This window comes from Juglans microcarpa x Juglans regia, chromosome 3S (assembly GCF_004785595.1).
Source record: "Juglans microcarpa x Juglans regia isolate MS1-56 chromosome 3S, Jm3101_v1.0, whole genome shotgun sequence".
NCBI classification, from domain to species: domain Eukaryota; kingdom Viridiplantae; phylum Streptophyta; class Magnoliopsida; order Fagales; family Juglandaceae; genus Juglans; species Juglans microcarpa x Juglans regia.
In genome coordinates, this window is record NC_054599.1 from 2,100,693 (window position 1) to 2,120,613 (window position 19,921).

The 19,921-nt window shown below is 34.7% G+C and overlaps 1 protein-coding gene and 1 long non-coding RNA gene across 2 annotated transcripts; both read left to right on the forward strand.

Moving 5' to 3' along the window:
- The first annotated feature begins 458 nt into the window (after positions 1 to 458).
- LOC121257089 lies at positions 459 to 17,996 on the forward strand. Its single transcript, XR_005939151.1, has 3 exons — positions 459 to 469; positions 6,998 to 7,000; positions 17,836 to 17,996. It is a non-coding gene; the product is annotated as an uncharacterized LOC121257089 (long non-coding RNA).
- Positions 10,486 to 12,179, forward strand: LOC121257088. The gene is made up of 3 exons (XM_041157963.1): positions 10,486 to 10,997; positions 11,625 to 11,711; positions 11,804 to 12,179. Exons 1-3 carry the CDS (start codon positions 10,656 to 10,658, stop codon positions 11,945 to 11,947), a joined length of 573 nt encoding a protein of 190 aa, XP_041013897.1. The 5' UTR covers positions 10,486 to 10,655; the 3' UTR covers positions 11,948 to 12,179.
- Positions 17,997 to 19,921: the final 1,925 nt, after the last annotated feature.

Below are 19,921 nucleotides of genomic sequence, written 5' to 3' on the forward strand. Positions count from 1 at the left end.
ATGAAAAAGTAAAGCCTTCTATGATATCAAGCATAGAGTATGGAAGAAGTTGCAAAGCTGAAAGGAGAAGATGCTATCCTTGGGAGGAAAATAAATTCTTATCAAAGTTGTTGCTCTCTCTATCCCTACTTACTCGATGAGTTGTTTTAAACCAGAGATTCAAACTCAACCTCCAAAGGAGGTGATGACTTTCACTCTATGGACCAAATGTCTAAGAGACTATTTCTTTTTTATTTTTATCTAAACAAAAGGAAATAACAATAAATATAAAGATAGATATGAAAATGAAGGATTACAACTACAGATCTAAAATTCCAGCTTGAAGGAAAGCAAATACAAGAAACAAAAAGAATGTGGTGGCGCGTGAGGGACACGCGTCACGCTAGGAGTGTGGCAGCCAGTCTAGTCTAAAGAAACTGAGGTTTCTGGTCCCATAAATGCCATGCATGGCGGCAATAGAAGCTTCCTGGTGCAGTGGTGCATGGATCGCACGCGCTGCTATGACCCACACGTTTAACTCATGCGTCGCTCCTTTCGATGAAAACCTTCGACCATCCAAAAGATCGGCAACTTGGGAATCTTCTGGAAGGGACGTGTGGTGGTTGCTGGGTTTTAGAAAATAGCAGAACGACGTTTCACCATACTTTAGATGAAAAAATAAACAAAAAATTGGAAAATAAGGAGCTACACATAGTCCCTAATCTAACCTAATGGGAGGAGAGAGGGAGGAGCCAAAACTCCACCCATGAGTAGGATTTTTGCTCGGATGGCTCTTTGGAAAGAAAATGGAGAGAGTTCTTTTCCATTAATTCAGGAAACAAGCCAAGCTGCACAAATCTAATCTTTTTTTTTTTTTTTTGTCTACTATTGAAGGGACAGAAATGCATGGGTTCCTATTCACTACCAACGTACTACTACTACCACGTGACGGAAGCTGGATGTCGCCACTAAAACAACACTTGAATCTTATATTTAAAGTTAAGTTCGAACTAACAATGTTTTATTTAATATAAAATTAATATGTTCAAACGTAAACTACTACAAATGAAGATATAAAAATAAATAAAATTAGAATATTAGGCTTTCCAACGCAAGAATCTTTCCCATTAGTTCATGTTAGCACACCTGAATATTTTGCATCCTTGCACAGCAGCTCACAGCACGCATCCACTACCAGCACACCTCAACAGAATTGCTCACAACAGAAAGGCAAAAATCGTGTAATGGCACCTCAAGATCCTAACGATAAGGACTATGGAAACATCTAGAATATTTTTGTAAATCTGATTGGAATTACTGATATCTCTATAAATAGTGTACAAGCACGATGTGCTGAGATAAGAAATGAAATACTCTCTGTAATATTCATTTTGAAAAGTATACGCCCATTGAGGCATTTCAACAAATGTCTTGTCTTCATGTGTGCTATACGATTTCTCTTCATGGTATCTAGAGCCGCATAGGACCTCTGTCCATTCTTTCCTTATGGCTCCTCCCCCACCTCCGAATCCCTCCCTCACCAATGCTGCTACTCACCTTATTGCTGTCAAACTTTCCACTGATTATTTTCCTCTTTGGAAAGCTCAACTTCTCTCCTTTCTCAAAAGCCATCAGCTCTATGGCTACATCAATGGTTCAATTTCTCATCCTCCTCCCTCTATCGATGGCAAAACCAATCCTGCCCACAGATCAAATGATCATTTCGGCACTTTACTCCTCTCTCACTAACACTATTCTCTCTCCACTTGTTGATTGTTCAACCTCTCATGAAATCTAGACTACTCTTACCAATCTCTATTCGGCTCAGTCCACCGCTCATCTCATGCAAACACGTTACCAATTGGCTACCCTCAAGAAAGGATCCGACACTATCTCCGCATATTTTCACAAAACCTAAGCATTAGCCTCATCTCTTTCCTCTGCTGGCCATCCTCTCTCTTCCCATGAATTTATTGTTTATCTTTTGACTGGTTTGGAAGCAGACTATGAATCTGTAGTTTCTTCTATAACCACAAGACCCGAACCCTTATCCATATCTCAGGTTTTTAGTTATCTTCTAAATCATGAATCAAGGCTTGCACATCAGACCCAAACTACTCTCTCAGTTGTGTCATTTTCCGCTAATTCCACCTAGTTTCACTCTTCCCCTAATCCTTCCATTTGTGGTCGTGGTCTTGGTTATCGTCATGGTCGAGGTGGAGCTCGTATCTCTACTTCGGGTCCTCCTAATTTTTTCTCTGCTCAAAATAAAAATAAATCAACATGTCAAATTTGTACTCGGGTCAGTCACTCTGCTTTCCAGTGCTATCATCGTTTCACACATAACTATCAACCTCCTCCACCTTCATCTCTCACAGCCAATTATACCTCTATTCCATCTGCTTCATCTAATTTTTGGTTTCCAGACTCTGCCGCTACTAATCATTTCACGACAAATTTCTCCAACTTAAATATGGAATCCACACCGTATACTAGACCTGATCAAGTGCATATTGGCGATGGGTCTTCTCTTCCTATACAGAACACTGGCGCTAGTCTTCTTCCCACACCAAATGGCAAATTTCTTCTCCTTCATTTACTTCATGTTCCATTTATTTCTAAGAATTTATTATTTGTGCGTCAGTTTTGTCTTTATAACTCTGTTTTCTTTGAATTTAACTCCTCTGGTTTTCTTATGAAGGATTTGCACACCCAGGAAGTACTTCTTCAGGCCCCTGTTAAGAATGGCTTGTATGTTCTTCCATCTCATGATGAGCTTATTTTTGGATCTACTGCTTCTATTCAACATCAATCCTTCATCGGTGAAATGATTACTCCTCAAATTTGGCATTCCCGTTTAGGACATTCGTCTCCTCGTATCACTTCCTTGACTATCCGTCAACATAATCTTCCTACCACCTCTACACCACTCTCTCCCACTTTGTCATGCTTGTCTTCAAGCAAAATCTCACACTCTCCCTCACCCCCCATCTCCCTCTCGATTTGCTCATGCTTTTCAACTTTTATTTTTAGATGTTTGGGGACCGGTGCCTGTGCTATCCTCTAGTGGTTTTAGATTTTACTTTTCCATTGTTGATGATTTTACTAAATATATTTGGTGTTTTCCCTTACATGTTAAATCTGAAGTTTCTACTATTTTTTTAGCTTTCATTAAATTTGTACAAAATACATTCTCTAAAAATATCATTGTTGTTCAAACAGATTGGGGTGGAGAATTCCGTCCCTTGTCTTCTCTTTTTCTTAAATTTGACATTTCTCATCGCTTTACATGTCCTTATTCTTATGCTCAAAATGGTAGTATAGAAAGACGTGATCGTCATATTGTGGAAACTGGGCTATCCCTATTAACCCAGTCCTCAGCTCCATCAAATTTTGGGCTGAGGCTTTCCAAACTGCCACTTTTCTAATAAATAGGATGCCTACTCCAATTTTAAAAAATATCTCTCCCTTTCAAGCTTTATTCAACCAACAGCTTGATTATAATTTTTTGCAGATTTTTTGTTGGCCCAATCTTCGTCCGTTTAATCGTTATAAAATGGATATGCGTTCTCAACTTTGTGTTTTTATTGGATATAGTTTGAATCACAAAGGTTATAATTGCTTACACGTTCCTACTGGACGCATCTATGTCTCACGGGATGTGCGTTTTAATGAAATACAATTTCCTTTTTCCAACTCCAGTTCATCCTTGCACGCCTCAGGTTCACCCTCTCCCTAAACCGTCTTATATTCTTCATCCCCACCTTCAAATTCTTCTGAGCCCACTTCTCCCGAGCCCAATGTTTCTCTTCTTCCCATTACTCCACCTTCCCCTCCTAATAACCATTCCTCTTCCCCGGCCCATTCTTCTAGTATGCCTCTAGCCGAAACATATATTCCCTCATCAGCCCAGAGTACTCAATCTCCTCAAAACCTACCCGACACCAACCCACCCGTATCTCCTTCTCCATCGTTATCTCTTGCGCCACACTCTTCACATCTCAACCTTCCTTCTTCTATCACTACACATTCGATGCTCACATGATCTAAAACCCATCATTCTCGTCCTCTAACTCGCATGGATGTAACACTTCTTTGGCCTCCTTTCAAACACTCCACTTCTCTCACAGAAACCGTCTCTATTCCGGAGGAACCATCGTCTTATATTGTAGCCTCTCAATATCTGGCTTGGCGTGATGCCATGGCCACAGAATTCGAAGCTCTTTTGCGAAATCACACTTGGGATTTGGTTCCTACCTCTCCTAGACTTAATATCCTTGGCTGCAAGTGGAATCTTAAAACCAAAAGACACGCCGATGGCACCCTAGAACGTCGAAAAGCTCGACTTGTTGCCAAAGGATTTCATCAGCAAGTTGGATTTGATTATTCTGAGACCTTTAGTCCAGTAGTTAAGCCTGTCACCATACGTTTAATTCTTTCCCTTGCAGTGACTCGAAAATGGCCTCTTCATCAATTGGATGTGCAGAATGCTTTCTTAAATGGGGATCTAGAAGAGGATGTCTTCATGCATCAACCAACTGGGTTTGTGAATCCTGACTATCCACATTTTGTGTGTAAACTCCGAAAATCTATATATGTTCTGAAATAAGCACCCAAGGCTTGGTTTGCTAAGTTGAGTTCTCGTTTGTTAGAGTTGGGTTTTCATGCTTCTACATCTGATTCTTCTCTGTTTATTCTCTCTATTGCCTCTGTCTCTATCTATGTCTTAGTCTATGCAAATGATATTATTGTTACCGTCTCTCACACATCTCTGATCAATGAATTCATTTATGCATTGCGCCAATCCTTTCTTGTCAAAGACTTTGGCATGTTACATTATTTTCTAGGTATTCAGGTATGTAGAAATTCTTTTGGTTTACTTCTCTCGCAACATCGATATATTTCTGATCTCTTACATCGCACTAATATGCATCAGTCCAAACCTATGTCAACTCCAATGGCTTCTAACACCAAAACTCACTGCAGTTGATGGCCCCTCATTTGAGGATCCACTTCTTTATCGTAGTGTTGTTGGAAGCCTTCAATATCTCTCCTTTACTAGACTAGACATTTCTTTTGCTGTTAACAAAATATGTCAATATATGCACTATCCTCGTCTAACTCACTTTCAAGCCGTCAAACGCATTCTTCGTTACCTTCGTCTCACCTCTTCCTTTGGTCTTTCTTTTTCCCCCACCTCTTCATTTAAAATAACGGCGTTTTCAAATGCAGATTGGGCTAGTTGTCCAGATGATCTTAAATCTACTGGCGGTTTTTGCATTTATCTTGGTTCTCATTTAATCTCTTGGGGTTCAAAGAAACAACCTACTGTTGCTAGGTCCTCAACTGAGGCTGAATATAAGTCTGTTGCAAACACTACTTGTGAAATTCTCTGATTACAATCATTGTTGACAGAATTAGGAATTATCATCTATATATATAATGGTATCCACAAAGCCGTTTAAAAGGTTTGCAGTTAATTAATTAATTAGAAGTGATCGATGTATGTGGTCTAGGTTGTCGGGAGGGAATATGTACCTAGAGAAGGTACAAAGTCTTTGATGATCAATTACTCTACATGCATGATTGATCATCCGGCCTTTTGATTCAATACATGCATTAATCAAAGTTTTTTTTTTTTTTCCTAATCTCTTGGCTAATTTTCCGTCGGAAAGGGAGCATGAACCTGCAGGAGATCATCATGAAGTCTTGGATAATTTGAATCTTTGCACCTAAATATTTAATGACGTGATTTGAAGTTTCTGCATGCATTAGGTATAAACTGATCTAACTTGTATTGAATTTTCAAACAAAGAAGTTAGGAGTAGACCAAACTTTTCTAAATCTCGGTCAGATTGAATGGATTGAACAAGCTAGAGATTAATTTCCACTTGAGATCATCTAGTTTTTCTATAATAGCATCTAGAATCTGTTTTTTTTTTTTTTTTTTTTCTATTATTATTATTAAAATTACATAATTTTATATTTTTCGCCAAAAGAAATTATAAGGGATATAATTTTCAAATGATTCAATTAATACTGATTATATATATAATATTGGGATGGCAATAGTGAAATAAAGAGTAGAAAACCGCACATTATATACATAGTGGTGTTGAAGCTGCAAACCATGTCGTTTGAGATCATGACTTTGAGTAGCAAGCCTCGTTGTCGTTTATTGCTGGGAATTATATATTGATATTTGGCATTATATGTGTGTGGTGAGGACCGGTGTTCGTTAGAGTAGTTGTTGACGTTAAAAGGATAAGTCTAAGGTAATCAAGTCCGTACTCAGTTCAACATCTAAAAGTAGTTTAATCATTATAATTATTTTTAAATTTTCATATAAAATAAAATAATTAATTTAATTTTTTTAAATTTTAAAATAAAAATAAAAATAATAAATATATATTTTAACAATATTTTATTTAATTTCTAACTTTAATTTCAATCGATTTCATTTCGTCTGGTCTGATCTCTTCTGCGAAAGCAAACTAGCTTTTAGCAGAAATTTGTAACTTTTTAACAGAAAATTTTGAATCGATATCCTGTTAAATAGACAATATTTCTCATGGGTTTCAAAAATAGCATATGTTTGTTCAACATTTTTAACATTGAACTCAGTTTTAAAAGCAGATTGAACCCATCTAGTATTGTAAATGGATTTAACATCAATTTTTGGAATACTCTATTTATTAAAATCAACATTATCAATTTCTTTAATAGAAAAGTTCTCCTCATTAATGATATTAGAGGGCATATTAGATCTAGAACTAATAGATGAATTAAATCTAAACATTTTATTTATCATTAAATCAACCAAAACTAAACTTAACACTCACTAATCCTACCGTTGCTTATATCTTTGTTGCATTTCGAAACACATATCCTAAGGTCAACCATCTACCCACTCATGCACTAAACGTTTTTCCTAGCAAAACGAGTCTTACAGACATGGTCATTGAGATTCTTTACAACCGGAGTGTGCCATCAGAAATAGGAATTGAATAAGATGAAGAAAGTATGAAGTAAAGGATGGGCGACAACACAATAGATAAGATGAACAAATATAAATCACCTACCAGAAGCCAGATTTGGCTTTTATACCAAACGGGGCGGAATTAAGATAATGAAATAAGATAAGATAGAGAACAGATAAACAGATACAGAAATAGGGACCAGATGACTGGAATTGAAGTAGGGACTAGATAACTAAAGTGATAGTGCAGGTGAATTGACAAAAGAAATGAAAGTAAGACCAAATAATTGGAATTGATTAAAATAATAAAAGCAGGACTAGATAACTGGAATTAGATGGAGATAATAAGTATAAAGATAAAATGAATGTAAGTAGAAATAGTCGTTTATTCAAAATAACTTACAAAATATATCAAGTGTTATCAAAGAGAGATGGGAGAAATGGGAGAAAAGGAAGCTGATCCTCTTCTGAAGCTAGGTTCTCCTTTTATAGATTAAGGATGAGCCTTTACAATTATCTCAACAGTAGTGCAATAGTGCACAAACGGTGGAAAGTCCCAAGACTTCATTCTCTAGTTGATGGAATCATGACATTGTTATCTGGTATTGAGTCGATTTTGATTCGATCTTGTAACGATCCGGTCTAATAATTCTAAGATTGAAATATTAATAATTTTTATTGGATCTAAATTATATTTAATAAGTCATACTGGATAAGTCCATGAGCGATAAATGATTGATGTTGATTAGGAGTTTTAATTAGGTTCAATAACTAGGTTAAATTCTAATTATTATTTATTGAAGGAATTGGACTCCTTTTAAAATTTAAAGATCGACTATTAGAATTTTATTTCAATTTAAAATTATCACTGATTAAAGTCTCCTACGTAATTTCAGTCACTATCAATTTTGCATTGAATGAATTACTAGTTTTGTTTACATTTTGAAATTTTTTATGTCAATATAATATTTATAACTGATTTTTTTTCTCTTTAATGCAATGTCAGTTTTGTTTACATTTTGAAAATTTATAAAGAGAAATTAAATAATAAATTTATCTTGAAAATAAAAAATATTTTTACTAAAACAGTATTTCGTTATCTTCTACACTTTTATTTATATTTATTTTTATTCAAAATAGAGCGATGGATTTATAAACGTTGAGGTAAAATGAGTGCAAAGAGTTGAGCCCACCAAAGAGCCCATGGAGATTGAAGGTCCAGTATATAAGGATATAAAAGAGAGAGGGAAGAAGAGAGTTACCTGCCAAGGCACGATTGGACATAATGCTAGGATGAGCTTAAAGACGGAGGAGAAAACATAAAACGGAGATGAGACATAGAGCAAGGAATGATGAGTCATAAAATTGAAAGATAAGACATAAAATAAAGAAATAGACTACATGAGAGAAGATGAAAATAAAAAGAGTAATACCACGTACAATCGTAAAGTACGTAAATATTAAACAGTCGCTTTGAAAATGAGTGAGTCTATTATTAAAAAATTAATTTATTTTCACGTGAGTTTTGTATTTATTCATTTTTTTTAATGACGCCTGCACACTCACGACTAAATTTCTATTTCTCAAATAGAAAAGGGGGTTGCTTTCGATTTTGGGCTTCCTATGAAGACTAGAGAGCTGGAGGGAGAACTCGAAGACTATAGAGAACTCCATAGGCACTTGTAAAGAGCTTTGTGGAGATGGAGAGCTTGTATAAAACTTTGCTTATATTGGATTTACACTCCAAATCTCCTTTACTTTCGGTTATTTATGATTGAGTAAGACATGAATGAGAGCTTCAAACACAACACCACCACGAACTACCGTGTGAGAAGAGAGAGTACTCATCCGATCATACTCGTGTATTCAACTGTGACAACAAAATGCATTAAAAATATCCCAATTCCGTTTGGCCTCCCACATTAAAAGTTTTGGTTGCATCTCTACCGATGGAAGGTATAAAGTTTAACATTAAATATGTTAAGGTCCACGTGCTAAGTTTGTTACTTCTTAGTCACTAAAGGAGATTGAACAAAGAATTCATGTTGGGAATATGATCCATGAACAAGATAGTTAAACTAAACTATATGTTTTTGGATTTTATTTAAGAAAAAATTTACATACAAGTCTATTTTTTATATACCCAATACATCGCTGATGTAGAAGCTATATCAATTATATTAAAAAATGATTAATGTTTTAGTTTTTTTTTTTTTCCTTACCTTTTTAGGAAGGAAATTTTAGGATTCTTGCCGGAAACTAGCCACTTTTGTGCGTTGTTTTGGCATCATCTTTCGTGCTTGTAAATTTTATTTTTTTTTTGGAAAGACGTTAGATTCACAATTTTTTTTTATAAAAATAAATTAATAATTTTGATGTAGCACATAAGATTTATTGTATAGTAAAAATAATTTTATAGTCTGACTTACTACTTATAATTATATCGATTTGTACATTTAATTTTATAAGATCTCTTAATTTGTAAATAAATCATTTTTCCAGTGGTTGTTTGAGCTAACAAAACCAACACAACAGCTGCGAATGGGTTAAAAGTTCAGACGAGTAATGATTTTTGTAAAAAAAAATGATTTTTTTTATATGAATCTTTTATTCATTTTTTTTATTTTTTTTAAAAAGTAATAAATATATATGTTCACTCCAAATTTGAGGATGAATCCAGTGTACCGCAAATATTTTAGTAGGCAATGGGGCCGGATGCTATAAAGACCACGTTCAGTCCGAATATGGACTCCACCAATACAGGCTGTGGTTGCAAATATGTCAACTTGACAAAGTAAAATAAAATTACCTGTCAATGTGTTCACAATACTGTTTCTTATAGTCATTCAAAACATGGATTTGCATGTTGTAGTTTGTTTTTCGCAGATACGATGTGATTAAAATTAAAAATTAAATAAAATGTTATTAAAATATATTTTTTTAATATTATTTTATTTTAAGATTAGAAAAAATTAAATTATTTATTTTATTTTATGTAAAAATTTAAAAAAATTGTAATAATTAAACGAGGTAAAATAAGATAAATTGAAAAGAATTATCAAAACAAATTACTTGAGGACATCCTAAAAGACTTGAGTTTATCTTTAACAAATGTCAATAAATTTGAGATCTACGTAAAATAATTATTAGTTTACAAAAACAATCCACACGTGTCCTTAAACGACTACAAACCAGCACTATACAATCCTCACTTGCTATTGGCATCGAAATGAGTTAGAGTCGAACCATAAAATGTGAAATTTTTTTCTTTAAAATTTATTTTTTAAATTAAATTATACACATAAATGATGTTTGTTTTAGATAAAATTATTCTTTTTAATTTATTTTTTAGGATAATCCCAAAGAATAAGATTTTTCCTAGAGTTCTAACTCTACTATTTATTTAAATAAAAAATAAATATTATAAAATTTATTTAATACATTTATCTCTCCCATATTCTTTTTTTTTTTTATGTGGATTTAAATGCTTATAGAGGAAAGAGATAACATTTATCTCTCCCATATTCAAATCTTGGGGAACTCTAACGGCCCTCTTCCAGTCCCCAAATTCGAAAATTTTGAGTTTCTCTGCTATATATTAGCGTCATCAATATCTAGAGGTGTTTTGATCGTAGCCTTCTTCTCAACGATTCTTTTTTTTTTTTTTTTTTTCCTTGGTAACCAAATAGTTCAGTAAATGGGGGAAAGGGACTCGGAGGTGATAGAGATATCGCCGCCCTCGTCTGAGAAAAAGCTAAGAAGAAAGATCAGTCAGGAAAGTCAAGATTTTTATTTTTTAGTTTCTTCATACTGTTCTGCAGAGGAAGATGAGACTCCCATGAGACCCATGCTTTGCCTCAATAGCAAGAGCAGCGTAGATATCAAAAGCATCGAAGAAGTGGAAGACTGCTTCATCTTGGACTACGACCCATTTGAGTCCATCGACTTTACCAAGCTCTCCGTAAACATTAATCCATCTGATGCTTTTGCTGCTTCTGATGGCACTAGTGATCTCTGTGTCATTGCAGAAAAGGGCCAGGTTTGTGCAGAATATATATTGGTAAAAAGAGATTGAAAAATGAAGTATTAATTGCTGCTGCTTCTGTTGTTGTTTTTTTTTTTTTTTTTTTTTTTTTTTTTTTTTTTGCATTTCTTATGCTAATGATTTTGGAGGAATCGGATTGGAAATTGTGTTGAGATGTATGAATGAATGGTGAAGTGGGTTGGGAAAACTTGGATGTAAATGCATTTTTCATGTTAGAGCTTGTTTAGAAAAATTGCAGTACTTTATTATTCAGGTTTCTAAATCTTCGTGCTTGAATGTAACAAGTCTATAGCTGCTGTAGTTGTTGAGCTTCTCAAACAGACAAGCATGTGAAATTCATATGGTCTTAGTTCCTGGTGCCAGGAGAGAGGGGCTGGGTGGGGGGGTCGGGGGTGAAAGGAAGTTATGATGATGGGTATGGTCCAAATGGCTGGTACAAGGAAGAATTAAACAATAACCAGAGATTGATGCATATGTATAAAGTCCTATCTGAAGGGGTCTGCGGGATTGTTGCTTTTGATAAGGTTTTCATTTGTGCGGTGAAAGGAAGTTACTCAAAATATGTTGTTGTGTGTGTGTATGTATGAACATAAGGTTTTCATTTTATTTGATCATGGATAGGTAGCTTGTAGAGATTATCCGCATTCAAGGCATCTCTGTGTGGACTTTCCCTTCGAGACAACTCCTCATGAGAACTACTGTAAGCTGGTAATGGTATTATTCAATGTCTAATCAACTCAATGTGTATTTATCCTTCACCCTATGCAATTGAATTAACTTTAATTTCTGGATTGTTTCAGTGTTTCTGTTACGTTTGCGATTCCGCAGCCCCATGCAAGTATTGGACAGATCTCAAGCTAGCACATTGCAATGCTTCAGAGCATGTTGGAGATTGGACATACCAAAGGAAGTTGAGGAAACAGACATCAGCTGAGTTCAAATAAAATTGTTCTTGATTATTTGTGCCGTACCTCAGTTAATGGTACATTACAGAGTAATATTATTTTGTTACTAGGCTGTCAAAAGGATGCTTAGAATTTAACCTCTGGGTACTTTAGGTAGGTTTCTGATGCATACAGAAGTAATCCTTCAAGGCAGAACATATGAGAGTTTTGGGATGTTCATGTGACATGTAGATATTCTTAGATGTATAAGATGGAGAGATTTAGTGCCAAATGAAAGAAATCCATTCAGTGACTGGAATATTTATGGTCTGCATTAAGTTTTTCAAATCATGTCACTTTTTGAGATTGCAGTTTTCCTTTTAAGGGACATAAGTTGATTACACATCTTGTCTGGTGTTAATCCTGAATGAAATACCAAAATTGAAGTTGTTTTATTGTTCGAGGCCATTAATGCAGTAGACAATACTACAGTGTCACTAGCTCTGAGAAAGTTGAGGGTGAGGAAAGCCAGTTGCTTCCAGGAGGAAGAAGCTGTAATACTTTAGCGTCCTAGAACTATACTGGTTGCATTTCACAGATGAACTCCTTCATGGGAAGCAACCTTGGCGATAGAAGGCTACAATTTGTACCATTTAGGTTGTGACAAATGAACTGAAGAGTTGAGTTTACTTGGAATTTCTATACCCGAGTTAGTCTACATACAATCCCCATTTGGAGTTTGCTCATACAAGCCCATACAATTATGTTTAAAAAAATTTTAATTACAATAGTATCATTTTTAAAATAATGTTTTTTTCCCTTTTACTCTTATTCATTAATCGCAGTCTCCTACGCAGGACTGCAAATAGAATTTCTCTTCTACCCTCCCTTTCTTTCTCTTCCTCTTGTTGGAATTCCCTGCACTCTCTACAGCACTGATTTGCGACAAAACCAGATAATTACTCCCCCCCTCCTCTTCTTTCTCTCTATATGTATGCATATATGTATATATCTGACATATATCTGACATCAATAAGATTGCACACGCAGTCCCCTACGCAAGACTGCAAATAGAATTTCTCTTTTACACTCCCTTTCTTTCTCTTCCTCTTGCTGGAATTCCTTGCACTCTCTACAACACTGATTTGCAACAAAACCAGATAATTACTCCCCCCCCCCCCTTTCTCTCTCTCTATGTATGCATATATGTATATATCCGACTTAAATATCTATTGAGTTCTTTTTCCAATCTCCAAATTGTGAAAATTTGAGTTTTTCTGCTAATACAGAACCACTACTTTGTACTGTTGTAATCAACACCTTCTTCACATGACTCATTTTCTAGGGCAAAAATTACTGTCAGGTCTAAACTTTTTACAAATCAAATATTACGAAAGACCCAAACCAATATGATAAATCAACAAGGCATGTAATTGCCCAAACTACATATTTAAACACTATTTGGTAATAGGGCAAATCGGCTATTTTCATACAAGAGTATAGATACTGATAAGAGAATGAATAAAGTATTGTAGAATTGTATTGAATTAGAAAATGAAAGGATACATTTATAGTTGAGTTCTAGCGGAAAATATACAATCTACAGCCAAGTAACTATTGTGCATGGGATACATGTGATAAAACAAATTTATACAACTGGTAATAGCCCTACTCAAGCCAGATTGTGTAACTTAAGAACACCCAACTTGCCAAGAAATATATGAAATCTGTTAGAAGCCAAATGTTTGGTAAAGAAATTAGCTAACTGGTGTTCAGAAGAGACGTGAAGGTTCACAACTACTCTAGCTTGAACCATGTTTCAAACTAAGTGGCAATCTATTTCAATATGCTTAGTCATCTCATAGAAGACCGGTTGGCATCAACATGAATGGTTGCCTCACTATCACACCGATTCCTTTCGTCCAACTTAGTTTCAACCATATTGGCGCAAGTCAGATTTTTTTAGGGAGGGCTCTGATGATTGTGTGCTCTTCACGTATCCTTCTCCTTTTTTTAATTTTTCGATTATTTGTTTGCAACTGATTGCTTCACTAATCAATTGTGAACACCCGGCCAGTACATTTGGCATATATATCAGCCAGAAAAAATATATTTATAAGTATAAATTATAAATTATGTAACTGTCACGTAATCATATTAAAAAAATTAAATAAATATAAGAATTACATAAAAAAATTAATTTTTTATTAATAAATTTTATTTTTTTAAAAATAATTATACAGCATTTACATATTTATATATAGAATTACTCATATTAGCCCGATACAGCGATAGGCACGTATACAAACTCATTTTTGTATTAAACTAATAATGATAAAAGAAAAGTATATTTAAAAAAAAAAAAGATAAAATAATTATTATTTGTCATACTTTTAATTATTCGGAATTATTGGGAAAGATTCTTGCGTAGGAAAGCCAACAAAATTATTGCCGAGATGAGGGGTGGGTGAGGGGCAGAGGAGTTTTCATTACACTGATCCCGTGAAAAAACAGAGTCCCTTTTGAAAAGCATAAACTAAAGCTTTACATTTTGTCGTATACGAAACAGATGATATGCAATGATGCATTTCAAACGTGTTTATAACTTTATACACCGTTTGGATTGGATCAGGTACGTCAACTCATCTCCTAATTCAGCTTCCGTCACCTGGTAGTACGTTGGCATGAGTGCATGGGAAGCTGTGTGGGATTTCTGTCCCTTTCAAAAGTAGAAAAAATAAATTAGATTTGTGTGGCTTGACTTGCATTGACCTGAATTAAAGGAATGAAAAAGATTCTTCTCATGCAGAACGGATAATCTTCTAATTTTATTTATTTATGTATCTTCATTTGTTGGGTGAGGATATCATAATAATAATGATATTAGTAGGTGTCCAACCAGCAATTCTCAAATCCTAAAACGCAGTAATCGCAACCCTGATCATTTGTATTTTTTAATAAACAGACAAATAAGCATTATTATTAAAAATATAGATATTATCGTTGTGAAAAATAATAACCTTATAAAATATTAACATTTATTTTTAATAAAGTAGCATGATTTTATTAATAACTTGAAAATGATCAGTTGTAAAACAGTTGTAAATCGAATTATAGGTCATAATTTGATCCATTACATGAATTGTTTGAAAATATTACATTTTACATAAATTATAATGATTTATTTTATTTTTAAAGAACGATGCTACAATCATCGCTCTTAGCTACTGCTGGGAGTTACAGTTAGTTATAGAATTTTTTTTTTTTATTTTTCATACATGTAATTTTTTAACACTTTTAAATATTTTTTAAAAAAATAAAGAAATTATAATATTATTAAAAAACACTTCTTTAATCATTAAGTAAATAAAATTAAAAAATCAAACCAATAGAATAGAGTGGTAAGAGTAGTATTATCCATTTTCAAATCAATGTGTAGAGTATATAATCACTTAAATGATATGTAAGATTTAAATTATAAAATTTATTTTTTAAATTAAATTATTGTAAGCAGATTAGGTGTGGTTGGCGAGTTGTACTCTGGATCAGCTACTGCTCATGGTTGATCCGTAGCACACCTTAGCTGGCACTATATATATATATATACTAGCAGTGAGTGACGTGCAATGCATATTTTCCTAGTGACTAATATCCATAAAATGTAAAAATAATATGTTTTTTAAATAAAATTAATTAGCCAATAATTTAATGTACATGAGTAGAAAAATAAATTTTAACAAGATAACAAAATGTTACAGTAATATGAGTAATATGAAAATTAAAAGATTTTGGATATTCTAGCAATAGTTTTCTTAACAAAATATGTGAATTGTAGAATTTAACCATACTACTCAGGGAGCACTAAAAAAATCATTTTATCTAAATGATTTTAGTTAGTTAAGAATATTATGAGATTTAAATTATATTAAAAACTCTAATTATTTATATGATTTTATTCTCTTAAAAATATTTAACAAAACTTTATTTTTTATTTAATGATAAAGGATTAATATTTTATAAATTAAAGTTGAATTTATATTTTAATTATCTATTTTAAATTTGTTTACTTTTAATGTTTTAACCTCTACTGTTGGATCAATTTTGATGATTCAAGATGAAGGGTTGAGATTTAAAGTCTCAAATCTTAATTTTTTTCAATCACTATTCATTACTGTTGGCTTTTAACGTGAACAGTGATTCGTGAACAATAATCATTGTTCAATACTTTTGCCTTTTAACGTGAACAGTAATAACTGTTCATTACGGTTGGCTTTTAACGTGAACAATAATCACTGTTCATCACACTTTAACGTGAACAATAATTACTGTTCATTACTGTTCACGTTATACATGCTTTTAAGATATAGAAAGATATATATTCCTTTCTTTCTCTAAACTCTATTACATAATAATGATCTCTCAGCTGCAGGTCATTTATCTACTACAGAAGCTACATGTCATCTATTACACAATAAATGACCTACAACTGGGAGATCATTATTGTGTAATAAATGCAGACCACATCTCTCTCATTCGCTCTCTCTCTCATCAAGCTCTTTTTCTCATCACATCTCTCTCACTCCTCGGGTCTCTCTCTCATCTAAGTTGCCAAAGTTGCACCAAGGAGGATCAAAAGAGTTATGGTAGGGAGGAGAGGCATAGTTAGGGAAGCCATGAGAGCTAAGACCGAGAGAGAGAGAGAGAGAGCGATATAGACAGAAATGAAGAGTTTTATTCAACAAGAAATGTTATAAGGTGGTGGCGAACATGGACAAGATTGTTTTTGAGATTTAGCCAACAGATGTGAGCTGTCTGCTAAAGTAATAAACAATCCGGCCCCAGACATCTCTTGGGTAATATACTTCTCTCGAACTTTCCGTCCAGCACTCTTCAAGGAAAGTGGGTGCCATTCACTTTTGGATTAGAAATAAGAAAAAAGAAGGGGAAAGAGAAATTAGAGGGAACGGATGGAGTTTTATTATAGGATGTTTTTGGTAATTTTACTTAAACGGTGTGTTGTGGTTGCTCTCCAAACGGTGGCTGCTCCCCAGCTTTTTTCGTGGTTGACTGCGTGGGTTGACGAAGGAGTGATACACAACACAACTTTGTTTTATATAGGAGTTCATGCTAGGCATTTGATTGCACCACTCGAAAACCTATATAGGCGTTTGTCTCAAGACATTGCTCTTGAGTTCAGACAATATGGCCCCTGAACCTAATTCTGGTACCAAGTGTACTTGGAAAAGATTCCTCAAAAACTTTATTATACCAACCTCCCTACCATGGCGCAGGGATGAGAGCAATAAGGGGTCGACAGATGACGCTAACACCCGAAATCTTATCTTGGTGGCGGCTGCTTTGATTACTCCGGTGACCTTTCAAGCTAGAGTCGCTCCTCCTGGTGGAGTTTGGCAAGATGATGACAAAGCTGCTGGACACGTCCCGGGAGTTTCTATATTCTCTTCTCGAAGGGTACCCTATATTTTTTTCTTGATATGTAATACCCTTGCCTTTTCCTCCTCAACCTTTCTCTTACTATCCCTTACTTTTGGGTACCCTTTCTTCTTAGAAGTTTTAGTTTCCACTCTTGCAATGGCTGGGACTTATGCAGCGGCTATTTTTTGCATTACACCTGATGAAACCGTGCCGTCTCGTCTCATCTGCGTGGTAGCACTTGTGCCTTACACTCTAAGGGCGCCAATCTATTACTTCTCCCTCAGGGCCAAGGCCAAGGAGGAGGGCGACCCATCGCTCTGAACAAATAGTACTAATAATAAAAATTTGTATTTATCCCTTACTTTTTTATATACTTTTATTCTTATTCTTGTCCACAATTCATAGCTGGCCGCCCATGCAACCCGTTACCTTTCTAAGTAGAACCAGTTTTATTTTAAACTTTTAGGTCAGCCAGTCAAACTCTCTTAGTTCTCTTTTATCTCTTTTCTAAGCTTACCGTTCCTTTGATTTCACTGGGCGGAGGGGGTCCGGAGTTTAGGCTCCGACCACGTCCTCCCCTAGCCAGCCTCAGTGGCTTTTTAATGTTTATAGTTTGCTGTCTGTTTTTTTTTTTTTTTTCCTTTTCTTTCTATCTAGTTTTTTCTCCCTAGTGCCGATCTTCCCCGATCTACTACCTTCCGACCAACACGCGATGTCGATTCAACCTCTCTGGTTGCCAATCTTCATGCTCGCAGAAGAAGAATACGAATCTGCCCGGCAAGTTTGATGCATGCGCGGCCACAGCCGTGCTATATTTTCAGCCGCAGCTGCATACCAGAGGGGCTTCGACAGCCACACGCGGCCCCACCGGTCTTAGAGGCCTTAGATCCTTCAGATATACTCGTCTGTTCACCTCCTCAGGTGGCGTGTGTCATATATGCACCGCCACCGCCTGTGTTGGTCTGTTGCTACCGACTCGGCTTGGATTCCGGCTGCTCTATGTTACTGCTTTCTCTAAGTAGTAATCTTGTAAGAAGAATAGTAGATCTCTTCAAAATTCCACTCCAAACAATATGTGACAGTTCACCCACCACCACTACTGCTTCGAGTGGAGGAACAACGGTAGTTCCACTTTTCCGTCTTTATATAAGATGGCGTCCTCTTGTAGGACAGGGGTAAAGACTAAAATATTGGTCCCAAATAAACCTCACCCCCTCTCCATGTATTTAGCACTATTTTCTATAGCTTTGGGGTGATTGTTGGAAAACCCCGCCCTCTCTTCATGTATCACTTTTCCTGTTTAATGAAGTCAACTTGCTTAAAAAAAAAAAAATGAACCAGTTTTATTTTCGTTCCTTTTTCTTCTTTTACTGCTTTGTTGTAGTATATATATAGGTTTTTGTTAGTGTCCTCGCCCTCCTCATTTATCGTTGATTAATATTAATATCTAGTTTGTTTATAAAGAAGATGGAAGGAAAAAAAAAAACCTCAGCCTCTACGTACTTTGATTCATATACACTATAATATTGCGCCCGTTATTCGTGCAGGTTCATGTACTGACATGAGTAAGATGTTTGATTGACAACTCCGGCCAATCGATCGACATGGTGATCATGCATAGACATGACAATTAATTAGTTTAAGAGAAATACTACTACGCCGCTCTATTGTTACAGCTCATTTTGACCGTTTGGTAAAAATTTTTTTTTTTTTTAATTTAGTGATTAAAGAAGTGATTTTAAGTGTATTAGTATATTTTTTTTATTTTTTAAAAATATTTAAATGTATTAAAAAAATGTAAAAAAAAAAAAAAAAAAAACAACTAAGCGGCACGCCCAACAATAAGAGTGGGATAACATAATAGCCTCACTCATGATGATATATCTCTCCAATACATTTCTCATGCGTACGTCTTTGCTGATTTCGTAAGCTGGCATTTATGTCTCAAAAAAATTTATTCATTATCTCTATACACTACATTCTATTTTTTTTTTTTTTCTTATCAAATGTGTGATATATAGATGATGAGTAGAAGAATTCAATAAGTTTAAAAAGAATAAAACTAAAAAATTAAGAAAAAATTAAGAAAAAAATGTAATGTATGGTGTATAGAAGATGATGAGTAGCAAAGCGCAATAAAACAAAAGAAAAACACACAACTCAAACTGACCATGCATCAGCAGGAACTGGTAAAAAAAAAAAGTTCATACGATGCCACACCGATTGCTTTCATCTAACCTAGTTTCAACAATATTGGCGCAAGTCAAATTTTTTGGGGAGGACTGGTGATTGTGTGCCCTTCACGTATCCTTCTCCTTTTTTAATTTTTGGATTATTTGTTTGCGATTGACTGCTTCACTAATCAATTGTGAACACCCGGCCAGTACATTTGGCATACATATTACCCCGATACAGCGATAGGCACGTATGACCCTGCATGCGTAGCCAGTCAATCAGAAACACTAGTTTTCAGTATCAGTTATTTGCATGGTCCTAAAGATTTTTAATTTTGGATGATTAAGGTAATGACATGAATTACTTTGGTTGACATGCACGCAACTGACCTATTTATTAATTAGATCAACATGGTTTGACACG

Coding starts and splice junctions, on each gene's coding strand:
- LOC121257088 (XM_041157963.1), top strand. CDS start 10,656: ATGGGGGAAAGGGACTCGGAGGTGATAGAGATATCGCCGCCCTCGTCT. Junction 10,998..11,624: donor TCATTGCAGAAAAGGGCCAG/GTTTGTGCAGAA, acceptor GATCATGGATAG/GTAGCTTGTAGAGATTATCC. Junction 11,712..11,803: donor ATGAGAACTACTGTAAGCTG/GTAATGGTATTA, acceptor GGATTGTTTCAG/TGTTTCTGTTACGTTTGCGA.